Below are 16,653 nucleotides of genomic sequence, written 5' to 3'. Positions count from 1 at the left end.
AATCACATGATGCTGTACAACCCTGATCAGAGCATAATTGGGCTTTTCTCCTAAGGTCATTTCTTTTGGGATTGGATGGTAAATAAAAAGGCTTCAATTATATGAATTTTGGGAACAACCAGCTATCCATTTATGAATTTTAGATATAATGCATATGCAAGAGCCAAACAACAAAAAAATGAAAAGGACGCAGAGAGAATGCTAGACAAACGCTAGACTTCATGTATAAGTTGACGCATTGAGCATGTACGGATAACCTCCTCCTCGAATCTATGCCTTCTCCTCGATCGCGACCTTCTTGAGCTCATCCTCAACGTCGGCCACGGCATCCTGCTCCTGAGCCAGCTCAGCCTCAGCCGAAGGAACGCCGTTCTCTTGGGCGGGCTTCTTGGCAGCGTCGGTGGCACGGCCGTTGGTCTGAGGGACGTTGGCGGCCTTGGTCTCCTCCTCTTCGAGGCGGGTAATCTCTTCCTGGGCCTTTTTGATGTTCTGCGGGGTAATTAGCAGCCGATCACAACCAACAACCTTAGAAAGAATAAAACTTACCTCCTCCGTCTTGCTGGCCTGGTTCTTCTTCCACTCGGTAATCTTGGCAGCCAGCTTCTCCACAGAGGCGGGGACATCCGACTGGTTCATAGGGGGGTCAATCTTGACCTTAGCGAAGTCCTCAATGATACCAACGTTCATGTTGAACTTGGTGCTCTCAACACTGGCAGCGGCGCCGCCCTTCTTGCCGCCCTTCTTACCCTTCTTGCCACCGGAACCGACGAAGTAGTCCTCCTCATCGTTCTTGCGCACAACCTTCATTCCCTTGATCTCAGCAGCTTCCACAGTGCGGCCAACTCCGGCACGGAAATTGCTGCCCTCATCCTTCTTCTCGTCCAGACCGAGGGAGGAGAAATCATAAGCGGGGTCGAAGTGACGGATCAGACCCTGCGCAGTGAGGATCTCGTCGGCGTAGGCAAGCTGCGAGGCCTCCTCCAGCTTCTTATCAGCGATCTTCTTGCGCTTCTCGCGCGCAAAGGCCTCGTGCTCAGCCTTCTGGCGCTCGCGGCGCACACGCCAGGCCTCGTCCTCGTACTCCTTGTAGGCACGGCGGGCCTTGAAGTAGGTATCCTTGATAGTGCGGATAGCAGTGTACTTTTCCTGCTGCTCGTTGCGCAGCTTGGTGCGCTCATCGCGCAGAGCGTTCAGGTTCTTGAAGACACCGTCCTGCTCGGCCTTGATGGCATCGAGCTCCTTCTGGATCTCACTGTACTTGTCGCTCAGGGCCTTGGCCTCGGGGTTGTCGAGGGTCTTGCGCAATTCGGAGATCTGGGTCTTGATGTCGTTAATGCCCTTCTGTGCCTCGTCCAAGCCGGCGAAGCTCTTGCGCTGCTTGCGCAGGTTGGAGACTTCGGTAAGAGCCTTGCGCTCATCCACCAGGCGGAGGGTGCCGGAGTCGACCTGCTTCTCGAGGCGGGCAATCTCCTTGTCGATCTCCTCGACGCTCTTGAATGACAGACGGCCGCGAGAGTTGTTCTGCTCGGTAATGCGGGCCTTAAGGTTGGCATCCAGGGCGTTGATCTTCTCCTGGGTGGAGGACCGGCTGGACTTGAAGCCGGACTGCTTCTGACGAATAGATGAGAGTTCGGCGCGCAGCTCCTGCTGCTTCTTAACGGTGGGCGAATCCTGGTTGTTAGGCTTGGCGTTGTCCAACTTGGCCTTGATTTGGTTCTGTTGCGCATATCAGTCATTGGCCCGAGGACATGGTATGCAAGTAAATAATGAACACGAGGACAATCAACAATCAGAGTGGGTCGGGGGATCATCCCCGCGACTCAGAGTCAGATGAGAGCTCAAGTGACAGTTCCAAAAAAATGCATCCATACCAATTTCTCCTGAGCAGCAGTGTGCTCCTTCTCGGCCTCAGCGAGACTGGTCTTGTAGGCGGCCTCATCGGGCTTGGTGGGCTTAACCCGCTCCGCATCAGTAGCAGCCATTGCGACGGATTGAATGTAAAAAGAAGGGCGGAGAGAAGGAAGAGACAAATTGCCTGAGGATCCTGAAGGGATTAATTAAATAGACCAACGAGACCAAAGCGAGACTGAAAAGGGGAAACTTGGAATAATTAAAATGGTTCGGTCGGTTTCTCCGCTTAAGCGTCGCTGGCAGAAAGTTCCCGCCGATTTTTCGACTTCACCTTTATCTCTCCACCGGAGCTCTTTCTATCCGTTTTTTTCTTTTTAAACTCTCTTGGCGAGATAATCTCTTATTTCCTTTTCTATCCCAGTCATCGAATTATCACTCTATCATGGATGGGGATTCGGCACACTCCATGGAGGCCGAGCGCGAGATGACTCGGCTCTGGCGCACCTTTAGGACAGTCTATGAACTGCTCGCTGACCGGGTAGGCACTTCAGATCGAGTCCCTGACTTACCAGTGTCTCTCCCATAATGCCCATTTACCCAAGGCTAACCATCGGCGACACACTAGGGCTACGAAGTGTCCGATAACGAGCTGGTCCTCCCGCTAGAAGACTTCCGCGCAAAATATGCTGACCCTCTGGGCTACCCTGAGTACGCAAAATCCTTGCGCCCACTGTCCCATTGTCTTGAGATAGTGAAAACTTGAGCTAGGCAATGCCGACACATATCATTGAAAAGGCACACATCACTAACAAACTGTTCTGCAACAACAGTCGCACCAAGATGAAAATCCAAGCCCGCCCCACCGACACCATGAAGATGAAGTACACAGCACTGCCCAGCAAAGCAAACCCAAACCCCCAGCCAGACTGCGGCACAATCTACGTCGACTTCTGCCCCGACTCCTCAGGTGTCGGAACCAAGCAAGTGCGCGCCTTCAACCACCTTGTCGACGAGAACAACTTCCACACTGGTATCTTCATCACGCAGACGCCGATCTCGCCCTCTGCCGTGCGCCTGCTTTCCGGCGTCCCCGGCCGCATCTGTGAGCACTTCCAGGAACAAGACCTTCTCGTCAACATCACCCGCCACGAGCTGGTCCCCAAGCACGTCCTGCTTAGCCCCGAGGAGAAGGGCAAGCTCCTCGAGCGCTATCGTCTGAAGGAGTCCCAGCTGCCCCGCATACAGATCTCCGATCCTGTCGCCCGCTATCTTGGTTTGCGCCGTGGTCAGGTCGTTAAGATCATCCGCAAGTCTGAGACTGCGGGTCGCTATGCCAGTTACCGCTGGGTCATTTAAGCTGCAAAAAGAAGGTTGCTGAAAATGGAACAGGAAGATTGAATGCGACTCTTCAGAATGGACAGACGCTAGATCTTTCCCTTCTGTTTTCTTTTCCTTTCATTTTGGGGGTTTTGCAAAGAGTGAAACCCCGGTTCCTATGAACCTCAACCTCGCAAATTCGAATCGCATCGGGTCCACTTCACTGTCTCCGATATGACCTCTTTCCATACTACGCAGTTCTGCAGGAAATACCCAATTGGCAGTCGAGAAAGAGCAGCTGATGCCAGACAGAAGTGGACACTTGGGAGTTATTTTTTTTTTACTCATCGACTCACATTCAACAAACACAAAAAAAGTTTTGGTCTCCCCCTTGTATTATGGGCAGCATGGCGTATAGGCGCGAAGTTTCTCCTGCTTTGGGGGATTGCGATGGGGGGTTTGCCTGTGATTTTACATAATGGCCGTGTCTTTGTATGTCTAGATGAATCCAATCTATGAATGGCTGTCATATCGAGTCGAGTTGGGTGAGGAGGAAGTTGTAGATTATTGTAAGTGTTTTCTTACGTGCAAATAGGCTACATGTATTAATAAGGTAGTTAATACACATCCATGGATGTAGTTATCAAGTGGTATTGGTCAAGTCGGTTTCGAGAATGACTGCATGACCCTACTAGTGAGTGCCGAGCTCAATACCACTGAGCTAACCTACGTACTGCAGGATTTCTGTCATTAATCTACCACCTTGATTTCCTCGGCCATTTCCGTTTTAGTGCTTAGCTCTAGTTGAAACCCTGATACTAGCATCATACATGGCGTAGTATTATAGAAAATTGTCTGGACTTGATGTGCTCTTGTGTTTCAACAACTTTCCAACCTCCACAACTTCATATGACTCCGGAATGGATGAGTTCTCATCCTTCGTGAGATATTCTGCCGCAGACAGACCGTACGGTACTCCCTGACAAGCCATCTAACAAAAAACTAAAGTTAAATAGATCTGGATCCCCCCGCCTCACTCTTACTCTCGAAACGAAACCGGATCTAGATATCGACGTTGAGGCGCGGTACCTTATCATCATCACCATCACGCGGGATGCAGATGATCCGCAAAGACAACCATGCATCATTCACTGGGACCCTATTGAGGATGGATTTGGCCAGCCTGGTATCATACTACTTCGCTCTAATTATCCATTCACGAACGAGCGGCAACCCGCTCAAGTCGACCCTAAGCAGTTGCGGATAAAATCCCTTCACCCACGAGAAATCAACATGTCAGACCCGTGCTTCAAACAACTCAACCTAGGCGTCAGCGTGTCCTGGGAGGTGGCCTTACCATCTGTCTACTTCGATTCCTTCCTAGCAGGACAGTTTTACAAAATCTTCTGGTCAGGCGGACAAATTCCTTTATGGGACTGGGGCATATTATCCGAGTATGGTAACCGCAAACTCGGCCCGAAGTCCCCTGCGGTGGTACTCCCCGGCGGGCCAAGACAGTCACTTCACATTGTCGCTGATGAAAGTGATATTGACGATGTGGGCCCGTTGTCGCCTTCGCCCGAACCTATTTTAGCACCTGCTAGGATGAACGGCGCCCCGGTCTTCGGCCTTAGTGTCGCTGGAACTGCTATGCTATCGATGAAAGATCGCACTCCAGCAGGTAAACTACGTTATCCTATCACAGCCACACTCTCGTATGATACAGCTCCGGATGCCTTAAACGGCAAGCCGGTTACATTTCATACGTTTAAGCTCAAAGGTCTCGATCGCCGCCAGGAGGGATTCAGGCTCTACTTAAGAGAAAAGGACAAGGACGAGTGGAGTCCACATGAACTTGGGGGCCTATTTACGCACCACGATTACCGATTTTCTACTTCTACCCCGGTGAATGTTAGCCACGACCGGAATGAGTTTGTGGCCCTGATGCCTGGTGAGTCGTGGTCGTTTACGCGGGAGGTGAGTGATTTCCCGAAGAATGTAGCGCCCGGTGATAAGTTCCGGTACGGGTTCAAGGGAGCTCCAATTGACTGGTGGGATTGGGGACATTTTCAAGATCATGAAGATACTGTGGTGTGGATTAATGGCAGGGTCGTCAATCCGCAAGATAATGGAGGCCGGCCTGAACTTGTGGTGCCGGCTAGTAATTGGGTCGAGTTTACATTGGTTGAATAAGATCCTCTTCGAGAAAGCATAGTTCGAGTCTAGGTGAGTGGGAAGTTATAAATTATGGCTAGTCACTGCCCAAGTGATGTTTCCATAACTACACCTACCTAGGTCCCTACATGTAGTTATATGGAAAATTCGTGTGGTATTTTGCCGTCGGACCTAGAGTGACAAGCCTGGCATGTCTAGTAGGTACTACATATTATTCTCGTTTCTGCCAATCATCATCCTTCGAGCTCTAACACTGAGAACCTTGGAAGGCATCTATAAAAATAGACAACTCTGTTTACCGCACGTATTATATTTTGTAACTAATGATTTCTATATTTCTAGCTAAAATACTAACAAGAGGAAACCCCTAAAAATATATTTAAGCATTATTATTCTTGTCTTGTAGGTATATTCGTGGATGTACTAAAAATGAGGCCGCGTAAGTATAGAAAAAAACCCTGGAAAACGGTTGACTAAGCCCCGAGCTGCGCCACTGCAACTCTTCCTCGATTCCGGCGCTTCCTGTCTCTTTATTCCTATCACCTCTCTCTCCTTACTGTTCGCGGGTTTCGAGTACACACCGAACCCATCTGGCAGAGAAACAGCCCCCACATCCATATCTACAGCGAAATCTCCCCAAATCAGCACTAACTCTGACATCTCCCGGGAACTCCACCTTCAATTCCCACCATGTCTTACAACAAACCCGTAAGTACCAAGAACAAGCAATCGCAAACATCCCTAAAACACAAATTCTAAATAATAATCTCTTCCAGACAAGCCCACCACCCTCCTACCCGGCCCAAGCCCATGACGCAGGCCCCTACTACCAACAGCCGCAAGGCCAAAGCCCCGGCGCCGCAAACGACTATTACGGCGGCGGCCCACCCCAACAGCAGGGCTACTACCCACCCCAGCCAGGCTATGGCCAGCCACAGCAAAATCAGCAGGGCTATTACCCCCAGGGCCAGCCGATGTATTACCCGCCGCAGCAGCAGGGCCAGGGCTACTACCCCCCTCAACAGCAGCAGCAGGGTTACTATGCCAATGACCGCGGGCGTTCCGGCGGCGGTGGTGCAGGTGGCATCTGCGCGGGTATCATGGCTGCAATGGCTTGTTGCTGCTGTTTGGATATCTTGTTCTAGACCTACTTTTGGTTTGGTTTTTGGCTGATGTTGGAGTGGCTTGTCCAGTTCGCTATGCCGTGCACGCCCTACACTCTTGACAAAATATCGAGAGTAGAGGCTGGCGTTTCCTGGGATTGGCTTTTGACTCGGGGATTGGTGCTTTCGTAAATCCTGGGTTGGGAAGTGGTCTGAGGGTGTGATTGTTCCTTTTTTCTTTTGGCTCCCCTCGTATATATCCTTGACTTTTATTACTTATCGCTAGCGCAAAACAGGACTCGGCGTTCTTGGGTCCTCGGTGCTTGGGCCTCAATTGTACTACACTTATTTTTTACACTACTTTTCGTTTACTTTCACGAGCCGGTTTACTATGTTTTACCTAATTAATCCCTTTCAGTCGCTATACACACAGTACAGACCGAAGATAATCTTAGGAAGAAGTTTTATTGATCGAGTAGATACAACCTGAAGAGAAATCCATGCCCATGTCAATGACAAGACAGAAGCATACTCGTCCATCGTTACAACCTTGTAACTAGTAGAGCTCTCTATAGGAGTTTGTTAGCAAATTTTCGTAAATGAAGTATTCTTTACTTACTGTGTCATAATCAACTCCTCCTCGGCCAGCTTCTATGTGGTTGATGTCCGTACTTGTGGCATCGACATTTTATTTTACTAGCTCTTTCCTATTATGTACATATAGTATAGTCTGAAGACAACTGTAGGAAGACTAGACTACATATATGTAGATGGCTTTAAGGGAAATACATGATTATAATGATTGTTACAAGAAATGAAACATTCCAGAAATCCCCAGCATCATCAGTCAAATAAATCATAATCCATAATTCCATAAAGGGTATCGCAGCCAAAACCTCCAAAAAACAAACACCACCAGCCCCCAAATCACCGATGACTACTATAATCACTACCCCCACCATAAGCCATAGGATCAACATGTCTAACTCCGCCCCTCCTCGACCTCCGCGGCGGACGCGGCGAAACATCAGAAGGCACACTCGACTCCTCCTCCTCAACCTCAATAACATCCTCATCCCCAGTCGAAGTAGCCAAAGACTCCTCAACAACGACGTGATCATGTCTCGACACCGGACGACGTCGATAACTATCACGGAAATTCTCCCTTTCCTCGGTGACCTCGATGACGTCGCGTCGCCGCCGTCCAGCAGATGAGCCGCGCCGACTGCGCACTTCCACAATCTCTTCTTCGTCCATTGACATCGACATTGAGATCGAGGATGAGGTTGGTGCTGCGACGCCTCCCCGTGCGACACCCCCTGGGTTCACGGCTAGGAAGAGTACGTACATTAGCAGGACGAAGCCTGCTACGCTGCCCAGTACGATGCCCACTACTGTGCCGGCGGCCGGGCTTGAGTTGAGGCGGCCGTAGGTTGAGGGGATTGAGATTGTTGTGTAGCGTTTTTGGAGGGAGGTGTCTGTGTGCAGGAGGTTGGCGTTTAGGTCTCTTGTGTTGAGGTTGGGTTTGGTTGGGTCTAGGTCCAGGACCTCGAGGGGGTGGGAGGACATGGTGTCTGGTGTCTGGTGTCCAGTTGTTTGGTTGTTGGCTTTGGGGTTGCAGGTGTAGGTAGAAAGTCGAGATTATTGTGTGAGGGTTTGGGTATTTCGATTCGAGCGAATGGATGGTTTGAGGTCAGCTTGCAAGCTGAGATGCGCTTGTGGGGTTTGGTTGCATATGCGGTGTCGGAGGAGTGGGTTTTGTTGGAAATATGGAATACTCCGTACAATGTTGAAAGATATTAAATAGGATAAATTGAAAAGCGCAAGGAAATAAGAAAAACACAAGCAAATGTCACACCAAAAGCAGAAGAGACGAGGAGGCTGGGGGTGGCTGGGATCTGCGGAGAAGTGGAGATGACCGTAGCCCTACTTTTTCATACTTCGGACATTAGGAATATGATATTCAAGATAACAGTAGAATATCTTTTTGGTTATCTTTGACTCATTCTCTTCGTATTGTGTACTCTGAATTATTTCTATGTACTTGCCATTGCACACCTAATAAGCCCCCTTACGCTTCGTATACTTAGGCTGCTCCACCGACTCAACCTTCAGCACCGTGAGCACGGGAGTATCATGGATCAAATCCAGACTCTCCAACTTAGCACCATCCGACTCAAGTACCCACAGACTCAAAGCCAAATAGTTGGTACCGTGGTAGTTAAGGATACCCTCTGGAACAGGGAAGCTCGTCTGGGGACCAATATTGTTCACATACTTGGCGTACTGGTACCCGTTGACATAGAGCTGGGCACGGTAAGCCGCGGGAGAGGAGGTGGTATTCCCGAAGTCAAAGTAAAGAGGAACATCCCAGCCCTTCTCGACGTTCAGATCGAAGCTTGCACTGTAGAACTTGATTCCAGGCGACGACAAGCCGTCGAAGGGACTGCCAGATTTCCAGCTCTGGGTTGGCGGCTGGGGCTGGTGGAAGCCTTGACGCTCGGCGTAGAGACCGCCCTCATTGAGGGGGCCGCGTATTTGGTCCAGGTAATCCTCGCCGCCCAGGTTGCCGGTCAGCTTCCAGGTGATGTCACTAGCAGAGCGGCCGGACAGCTCGTAGTTCAGGATACCGCGGGGTAACTTCATCTGTTCTTCGCCGATGATCCAGTTTTCGTTTAGGCCCATGTTGTCCACGACGACGGTGAACACGTACGACTTGCCCTTCTTCAGGGTTGGTAGCGTGTAGGTTGCGGTGTGGTTGCTGTCGATGGAAGTCCCGCCCCAGGATCCTATGTGGTTTTCGTTCAGCCATACGGAGCTGCCGAATGCGCTGCCACCTTGAGTCTGCACGAGGAATGTCTTCTCGTCGCCGGTTGCGACGAAGTGACCCCGGAAGAGGAGAGTCCCGGTGTGGAAGCCGTAGTCAGAGGAGAATAGCGAGGTTGGGGTCTTGAGTTCATGGACGCTGTTTTTGGTGGCTTTATCTGCGGAAACCCATACGGAATCATCGTACGAGTTTTGGATCTCGGGGAGAGTATCAATAGACTTCCACTTCAGACTCTTCAGAGTCGGAAGCTCGACCTTCGGTGCTGTGTAAGCGACGCTGCTGGACCAGATTCCGTTCTTGTCGATCTTGACCTGCGCTTTCTTGCCGTTGATGACCAGGTTCTTGGCCTTGGACGGAGCGCCAATCACCTCGATCGGGGTGGTGGCGTTGAAATCAGCAGTGAGATGAAGGTCATTGCCCTGCACATAAGCAGTCCGCACGAGGTAGCCGGCCTTGACGATAAGGGATGAGGCGGCGGCCTTTTGGGAGCTATAGCCAGGACTTGTGCCCGTGGTTGGGAGCTGGGGAACCCAGTAATTGTAGGCAGAGTTCCGATCTAGTAGTTTAAGTCAGTTACGATGAAGCAGGGCGGTATTTGAGGGAGCACTTACCTAGAAGAACAATCTGCAGATCACCCACTTGCACGATACGGCGAGTGGTGGAGACATCCCAGCCGATAACAACGGCCTTGTCCACCTGCTTAGTGGTGATGCTCGACGATGGCCCTTCAATAACCGAAGCCTTCGACTTGGAAGAGACAGCCAACTCGTGGTGCTCACCAGGGCCGCCGTACAACACAAGAATCTTGGATTTACCAGACTTCGTCCAGGTAAACACCTCAGCAGAGGAGTAGAGGATGTTTGTGCCCGCCACATCATAGTCAACTACATGGATTTTGGAATCACGGCCGCTAAGAGTAAGGCTTCCTCCAAGCTGGGGAATAGTCACTTCACCGGCGCTAGTAGGAACCTTGAGCTTATAGTCGACGGACGCTTGGCTCGAGTAGTCGGAGTGTCGGACGATGAAGAAGGAAGAAGCTGTATTTTCGCCTCCGAGCAGGGGAGTCACAGCCAGATCAGACGAAGTGGTGTACTTGGAGGTGGTCAACTCTCCTGGTGTTGAGACAAGGTAGGCAGGGGACACTTTAGCAAAGTTACCAATCAGCTTCAGCTCGCTGTACTTCTCGCGGGTGATGTTGCGAGATTCAGTAATCGGGGAACCATAATCATAGGATGTGTATCCACCGGGGTGGCCCAGGTTGCCCCAATTGGTACCACCAAAGATCTACCAATAAAGAATTAGAATTGGCGAGTATGACGGGGGAGCTGGAACATACCATGTACAGGTTGAGGAATGCAACTCGGAAGCTGAAATTGTTCTTATAGAACACTCTCTCGAATTCATGGTTCAGGAGGGCAGCACACTTAGTGAACCCGACACCTCCCCATGGATCGAAGGCACCACCTTGGAACTATACTCCAGTCAGATTGATAATCCACACGGGAGGATTCCATATATCTTACCTCAACCAGAGAGTATGGGGTGGAGGCACTCTGGTTCATGTGTGTGGTATAGAAATTAGTGGGCAGACTACCCTCTGGCCAGGTAGAAGGGTTTGCGCAGTCAAAGCCGAGAGGGTAGCTGTCATGGCCGTAGATATCTACAGCGCCCTCGCCAGTTCCAGGGGCATTGTGGCCACCAGCCCAGGCATCGTTGCTAATAATAGGCACGACAATTCCAGCATTGCGAGCCTGGTCCTCCACGTATTGCATATAAGCGCTGTCTGGGAAATCCTCGTATCCACAGCACGCGCCACTGTACTCGTTCTCGGGTTGGAAAAGAATGATAGGTCCTCCATTGGTGATTTGACCCTTGGCCATGGTTGCAGCAACATTGGCCATGTAGCTAGTTAAGAATGTCAGTATTCACGGTGCTTCCAATCTTGCATTTTTAGCAGGGTCACATACTTGTCCGTTGCCTTTAGGTAGGCTTCATCACTACTTCGAAGAGTTCCATTCACACGCTGAAGCCATCCCGGGAAACCACCGCCCGATACTTCAGCATTGACGTAGGGACCAGGGCGCGCCAGAAGATAGATGCCAGCCTCTTTGGCGGCATCGAAGAATGGCTCCAGAGCGAAGATCCCCTCGGCAGTATACTGACCCGGCTTACCTTCCAGCAGAGCCCAGTCGATGTAGAAAGAAACGCAGTTGAATCCTAGAGCCTTGACTTTTTGGAGCACATCGATCCACAAAGATGGAACAGGCAGACTGCAGGAATCTCAATCAGCATAATTCTTTCTTGAAAAAGGCTAATTGATGCCTTTTAACTTACCGATATGGGTGAAATTCACCACTAAAGAGCATGAGTCTCTCGCCATTGACAAAGAGAGACTTGTCATCCCAAGTGACCTATACAATATACTTGTCAACACAACCATCCAAATCCAAAAACCAAACCCAACATACATATTTCTGGAGTAAATCCCGCTTAACGGGATCCGGGTGCTCGGTGATAGTAAAGCCATTCACCGAATGGCTAATGGCAGCACCAGCGGCCTGGGCCGCCAGATAGGCAATGGCCCAAGAGGACGATAGCTTCATGGTTGTCTCGACAGTTCACACAGGGGTGAAGCGGGTGCTAGGGAGGGAGGAAGCACTTGAATTCAAGTCCAATTTCCTTGCAATGCAGGGGTTGCGCCATTCATATATAGTACGGAGCCTCGGGGCATCTTTAGCACGAATCAAGGCAACATGCAATTGCTACATGTACTACTGTAGCAATGACCCGTTTTTCATGCCATGCAATAGAGGTAATACTGTAGCAATGACCCCTTTTCCAAGCCAGGTCTTTCGTCATTCCCCCAGACAAATTGAGGGGTCTGCCCCGGATGCTCCGCATTGCTCATGCAGGAAATGTCTAGGGTCCACTGCGGCCTGTATTTGCGGCCATACTGAGGATTTGGGATATTGTGGAAAAGCTGAAAGAGGGAATATTCAGCCAGAAGTCCGGGGTCATGGCCGCAAGCCCTTACTGTCCCCTCACACGGTAACCGGACCGACGATCCCCCAGCTTGCCTTTTGCGGGGCCTATTTTATCCACATATCAGATGCCAGGAGATTTGTCGTAGATGTGATGTTTTGCTTTCTGTTGCCCAGGTGTATGCATAGCTTTTTATTCTATATCAGTCTGATCTATAGAGCTATACGAAGTATAGTCTAAATAAGAGATACTCGCACCCTTTTACCAAGGTCAAGGGCAATAAGTATGTCAAACCAATGTTAATGGCGCCATTTTGATCAACTCGAAGATTAAACTAAGCAATTTTCCTGCGGGGAAGCTGTGGAGGCCTGAATTTAGCCGGCGTTGCAATATGAAAGCACATACTACCGATGTTTCTCCGGTGCAGATCACTCAGGAAATTACCGAGGACCTGAAAAAGGTACAGAATTCATGATATTGGCTTTTTGATACAGCATAGAGATCTCCATAATAGGAGCATGTAAAAAGCAGATCTATTTACACCGTGGTGTTGAAGCGATCCTCCTCATCGCCATCCTTGGTGTATGTCTCACGATCATCCACGTCATCCTGCGCTTCCTGTCCAACCTCGATATTCTCTTCCTTCAGTGCAATGTCCTCAGCCTCAGCGGTCGGCTCGGTCTTACCACCCTGCTTCTGTGTGGTGTTGATCAGAGGGGTGGAGTCGTTGAAAATACGCAGCAACATGGCACGGCGCTCTTCCTTGGGAAGCATAAGGTTCAAGGAATGGAGGGATCGCCACAATGGCAGGACCATGGCCTCACTGTAGATTATGTTAGTAAGATGCAAATATCACTTAAAACAATATGACGGGAAAAAAACTCACGGAAGACCATCTTCTGCGCCGCTCGCTTGGATGCGAAGAATACTGCACCCCATGGGGATATCCTTCACTTGCTCGCCAATCTCGCCTAGATTCTTCCATCCATCGTCATTGATCTTGGGGAACATCTCCACAAGGAGACGACGCAGAGTCTCCCTCTTGGTCAGGATGACGGACCGTTCAGGGCCCAGCCAAGGCTCGGCGATTTTCAGGCCATCGGTCTGAACACGCCATCTGCAGACGTTCTCACGCTGCGCATCCTGCTTAACGAACATCTTCACACCGCAGTGGACGAACTTCATGCCCTGGCCTTCATTGCAGGTGAGAATGTCACGTCCCAAGGCACTGGTGTAGTAAATTGTGCGAGTTGGGAGGCCTTCAGTATTGCGGACCATGAAGCGGTCACGGGGGAATCGATCCGACAACTTGTAGAATTCATAGATGGGAAGAAGCTCCTCGTGGTTGGGATCAAGGTACTTGAACGGTTCCTCTTGACGGGGGCCCTTCTTCTTGAAAGGCTGTGTAGTAGCCGCGGAGGTAGCAGGTGTGCTGTCAGTGGGCGTTTCAATGCCAGTTCCCACTGCAGGCGCTGGGGCGTGGACGGGTCGGTCACCGATAAGGACCTCTCTGCCATCGTCGAGCTTAGTCCTCTTAGCAGGAAGTTCCTCTTCGAGGTCGTCGGCATCCCGCTTCATGGGAGAGCCAGGGGTCGAAGCATCAAGAGTAGCAGAGTACGGAAGTTGGTGGGCGGCCTCGGCAACAGAAGCATTCTTTGCGAGTTCCTCCTGGACTTCTTGGTCGGGAGCGACCAACTCATCCAGCGACTCGAGCTTCTCCAGAGGCTTTCCATCTACCTCGTTCTTCTTAGCATCAAGCTCCGCAGCGAGAGCTGCAACGGAAGCCTTGGGAATAACGTTGCTGCTCTCCGGCTTGGCCTTGATTTCGGAGGTCTTCTCAAGAACTGTGATAAAGAAACCACCAGTGTCTTGCTGGTGAGGGTAGACACGCATGCATCGGTCAAGCGGCAGGTTGGCAGCCTCGCCTGTCGGGGCGAACATACCCTCTGCAAGTCTGGCAAGACCATTGATACCCTCCTGGTCTCGGTGGTCCTCAATCTCCTGCCAGTTGTTCCACATGCGGCCCTCTCGGTCCATCACTTTCCAGTTTCGCAGACCGGAAGATCTCTTAAGGCCGGGCAACTCCTGGCTACAATCGATGATCTTAACGTTGGCAGCGCCACCGCAGCGTTCAATTGCAGAGGCAATGACAGCCTCGTTCTCCACAGGGTTCAAACTGCAGGTTGAGTAGACGACCCGTCCGCCGACCTTCAGCATTTGCAGAGCGCGAACCAGGATCCGAGACTGCGTGCTGTAAAGTCCCAAAGCATTGCCAGGGGTCCAGTCCTTCCAGACACCGACGTTCTTGCGTGTGGTACCATCACCAGAGCAAGGAACATCTGCCAGAATGCGGTCAAACTTCAAGTATCTGTTCTGGGGCTTGCTGCCATCGGCAGTGGGCAGAGGAGGCAGCTTGATGGAAGGGAACATTGTGGCATCGTGATTGGTAACGATCAGGTTGGGTGAGCTCAGGCGCTTCATCTGGTGAATAAGCATGTGAGCGCGCTTGTAGTCGCTGTCGTTGGCAATCAACAGGCCGGTGCTTCGGCCGTCGTCATTCAGTCCTTCGGGGCCGAGGGGTTCAGGTCCAGCAGTGCCGTTCTTGATCTGTTCAGTGACTTGCGTCATGGCATCTTCCTCGCCTGCGTGAAGCAGCTCCATGAGCTGCGCAGACTTGCTGCCCGGCGCAGCGCACATATCCAACACAGTCATTCCAGGTCTAGCATCGATAAGGAGAGGAGGAATCATGCTGACAACCTCCTGGCGACTGATGTTTCCGACGTCGGTCTCGGCAACAAGGAACTTCTGGAACGAGGCAAAAGGCGCAAATCGACGGATGACATTCTTGGGAGTGGTCATGGACCAAGCGAGCTGATCTGGGTACCACGAAACTGGGCGCGGGGGCTCGACGAATTCGTCCTCGTATTTGATTGAAGTGATTTTGGGAATGTGGAAGTCCTTAAGAGACTGCTGAACAGCCAGCGCGTGTCTAATAAGAGCCACATAACAATCAGTATTGCTTGAAACCTCACGAGGCACGAATCGCAAAAAAATGTCCAGTTGTGACTTACCCTCGAGAACCAGTGAAACGGAAGCTGTTGGGAAGATCCTTGCGCATGGTAGCCCAGAAAACCTCCTTTTCCTCCTCCGGAAGGAACTCGGGTTCATTGTAGTAGCGTTCGAACTTCTCGTTCTCTCTGGTGATATCTTGCCATTGAGAGCGCGTACGGCCTGCGCCGCCGCCACCGCCGCGGCCTCTACCACCCTGCAAGAAAGGAGACACGGTCAGTACTACAAACACCTCATATAGCGTGTATGAAGGATAAAATTACCTTTTTGCCGCCACGTTTTCCCATTGTTATGATGTGGTAAGAGTTACAGGAAAGTGTACTTCAAACAAAATTGCCTTCAAAAAATCTCCCGATCAAATGCGGGATGGTTATGTAATCACCGGATCGCCCACTGCAGGTGGGCAGAGTCGAAACATGATCCTCAGCTCCAGAGTGGGAAATCCAACGAGATATTGTTTAGTGTCAGGGTTGTGTCTTTGAGCTGGGTACCGACGAAGTGCTTCAGTTATAACCTGCGGTGCTGGGGTTGGGAATGGTGGATCGGTCCATTTGAAATCGATGTACTCCGCTGACATCTCCGCGAGCCACCTTTCCACTCGAAAAGTGAATCTTTCAGTGTCGATTGTATCGAAAAACTTGACTGAAGATACCTCTTGTTTTGTGATCATCCAGAGCTGTCTGAATCGATTGATAGCTGCCTTGTCAAACGGGTCGATCAACTGTGTTGGCTCGTCACCGTTGCCAAAGAGGCCCAGCTCCCGAGCTTGCTCGTTGGTAGCTCGAATACAGACGGTGTGTAGGGAGATGATGCATCTTTCCATTGAGGAAAGTACCCCCCATACCAACGACTGTGGAATATCGGACCTGGTACGGAAACGCAGAAAAGGGTGGACGACGTCCGCACTGATAGAGACCTTTTTGCACAGAATAGGAACTTTTATCGAGTCGAGCAGGTCATCTTCCAGTCTGCATCTTTGTGTGGCTGCAATAATCTCAGGGGCATTGAAGTGAATAATCTCCGTAGAGTTCCACCACCATCGAGCGTCTGTCATGCAATCCGGCGCAATAGTAACACCTTTGGGGAGCTTGAATTTGGCCAATGCAATTCGGCGGGATTCCCAACAGGCATGAGCAATGGCTGGATACTTTCTGTTAAGGATCCATGCTTGTCTGAGGTCTTCCTCTGGTAAGATATCTGGGTCACACGGTTCTCCAATCTCGACGACTCGCGCCGGAACCGCAAACTCCCAAATCAGCTGGCGCAACTCCGCTGGCAGGGTGGCGAATCGCGCCATGATGAGAGAAGCTCAGTCACTAAAACATCAAT

At 50.8% G+C, this 16,653-nt stretch overlaps 8 protein-coding genes across 8 annotated transcripts; 3 read left to right on the top strand and 5 right to left on the bottom strand.

Moving 5' to 3' along the window:
* Positions 1-76: 76 nt before the first annotated feature.
* On the bottom strand, positions 77-2,072 carry bfr1 (putative nuclear segregation protein (Bfr1)). Its single transcript, XM_057276672.1, has 3 exons — positions 1,872-2,072; positions 547-1,716; positions 77-489 (listed from the first exon to the last, which is right to left on the bottom strand). The coding sequence occupies exons 1-3, from the start codon at positions 1,980-1,982 to the stop codon at positions 271-273; spliced, it is 1,500 nt and encodes a 499-aa protein (XP_057136282.1). The 5' UTR covers positions 1,983-2,072; the 3' UTR covers positions 77-270.
* A 221-nt stretch (positions 2,073-2,293) lies between these two features.
* On the top strand, positions 2,294-3,207 carry N7471_003952 (DNA-directed RNA polymerase core subunit RPB5; the record flags this gene model as incomplete). Its single annotated transcript, XM_057276671.1, has 3 exons — positions 2,294-2,389; positions 2,477-2,559; positions 2,682-3,207. 3 exons carry the CDS (start codon positions 2,294-2,296, stop codon positions 3,205-3,207), a joined length of 705 nt encoding a protein of 234 aa, XP_057136281.1.
* Positions 3,208-4,077: 870 nt separating this feature from the next.
* Positions 4,078-5,361, top strand: N7471_003951 (uncharacterized protein; the record flags this gene model as incomplete). The annotated part of the gene is made up of 2 exons (XM_057276670.1): positions 4,078-4,109; positions 4,185-5,361. 2 exons carry the CDS (start codon positions 4,078-4,080, stop codon positions 5,359-5,361), a joined length of 1,209 nt encoding a protein of 402 aa, XP_057136280.1.
* A 672-nt stretch (positions 5,362-6,033) lies between these two features.
* On the top strand, positions 6,034-6,488 carry N7471_003950 (uncharacterized protein; the record flags this gene model as incomplete). The annotated part of the gene is made up of 2 exons (XM_057276669.1): positions 6,034-6,051; positions 6,120-6,488. 2 exons carry the CDS (start codon positions 6,034-6,036, stop codon positions 6,486-6,488), a joined length of 387 nt encoding a protein of 128 aa, XP_057136279.1.
* An 885-nt stretch (positions 6,489-7,373) lies between these two features.
* N7471_003949 (uncharacterized protein) lies at positions 7,374-8,015 on the bottom strand (the record flags this gene model as incomplete). The annotated part of the gene is made up of 1 exon (XM_057276668.1): positions 7,374-8,015. One exon carries the CDS (start codon positions 8,013-8,015, stop codon positions 7,374-7,376), a length of 642 nt encoding a protein of 213 aa, XP_057136278.1.
* Positions 8,016-8,504: 489 nt separating this feature from the next.
* Positions 8,505-11,876, bottom strand: N7471_003948 (glycoside hydrolase family 35 protein; the record flags this gene model as incomplete). The annotated part of the gene is made up of 7 exons (XM_057276667.1): positions 8,505-9,829; positions 9,885-10,557; positions 10,610-10,744; positions 10,797-11,178; positions 11,241-11,543; positions 11,608-11,684; positions 11,742-11,876. 7 exons carry the CDS (start codon positions 11,874-11,876, stop codon positions 8,505-8,507), a joined length of 3,030 nt encoding a protein of 1,009 aa, XP_057136277.1.
* Positions 11,877-12,792: 916 nt separating this feature from the next.
* N7471_003947 (tRNA (cytosine-C5-)-methyltransferase) lies at positions 12,793-15,611 on the bottom strand (the record flags this gene model as incomplete). The annotated part of the gene is made up of 4 exons (XM_057276666.1): positions 12,793-13,078; positions 13,142-15,244; positions 15,327-15,520; positions 15,588-15,611. 4 exons carry the CDS (start codon positions 15,609-15,611, stop codon positions 12,793-12,795), a joined length of 2,607 nt encoding a protein of 868 aa, XP_057136276.1.
* Positions 15,612-15,694: 83 nt separating this feature from the next.
* On the bottom strand, positions 15,695-16,621 carry N7471_003946 (2EXR domain-containing protein; the record flags this gene model as incomplete). The annotated part of the gene is made up of 1 exon (XM_057276665.1): positions 15,695-16,621. One exon carries the CDS (start codon positions 16,619-16,621, stop codon positions 15,695-15,697), a length of 927 nt encoding a protein of 308 aa, XP_057136275.1.
* Positions 16,622-16,653: the final 32 nt, after the last annotated feature.

Source organism: Penicillium samsonianum (assembly GCF_028829775.1).
Source record: "Penicillium samsonianum strain IBT 33392 chromosome Unknown utg000003l_segment0_segment0, whole genome shotgun sequence".
Taxonomy (NCBI): domain Eukaryota; kingdom Fungi; phylum Ascomycota; class Eurotiomycetes; order Eurotiales; family Aspergillaceae; genus Penicillium; species Penicillium samsonianum.
The sequence above is the reverse complement of the archived record's forward strand: the minus strand, read 5'-3'. Positions and strand labels throughout refer to the sequence as shown.

Coding starts and splice junctions, on each gene's coding strand:
- bfr1 (XM_057276672.1), bottom strand. CDS start 1,982: ATGGCTGCTACTGATGCGGAGCGGGTTAAGCCCACCAAGCCCGATGAG. Junction 1,717..1,871: donor CTGCTGCTCAGGAGAAATTG/GTATGGATGCAT, acceptor TATGCGCAACAG/AACCAAATCAAGGCCAAGTT. Junction 490..546: donor AGGCCAGCAAGACGGAGGAG/GTAAGTTTTATT, acceptor ATTACCCCGCAG/AACATCAAAAAGGCCCAGGA.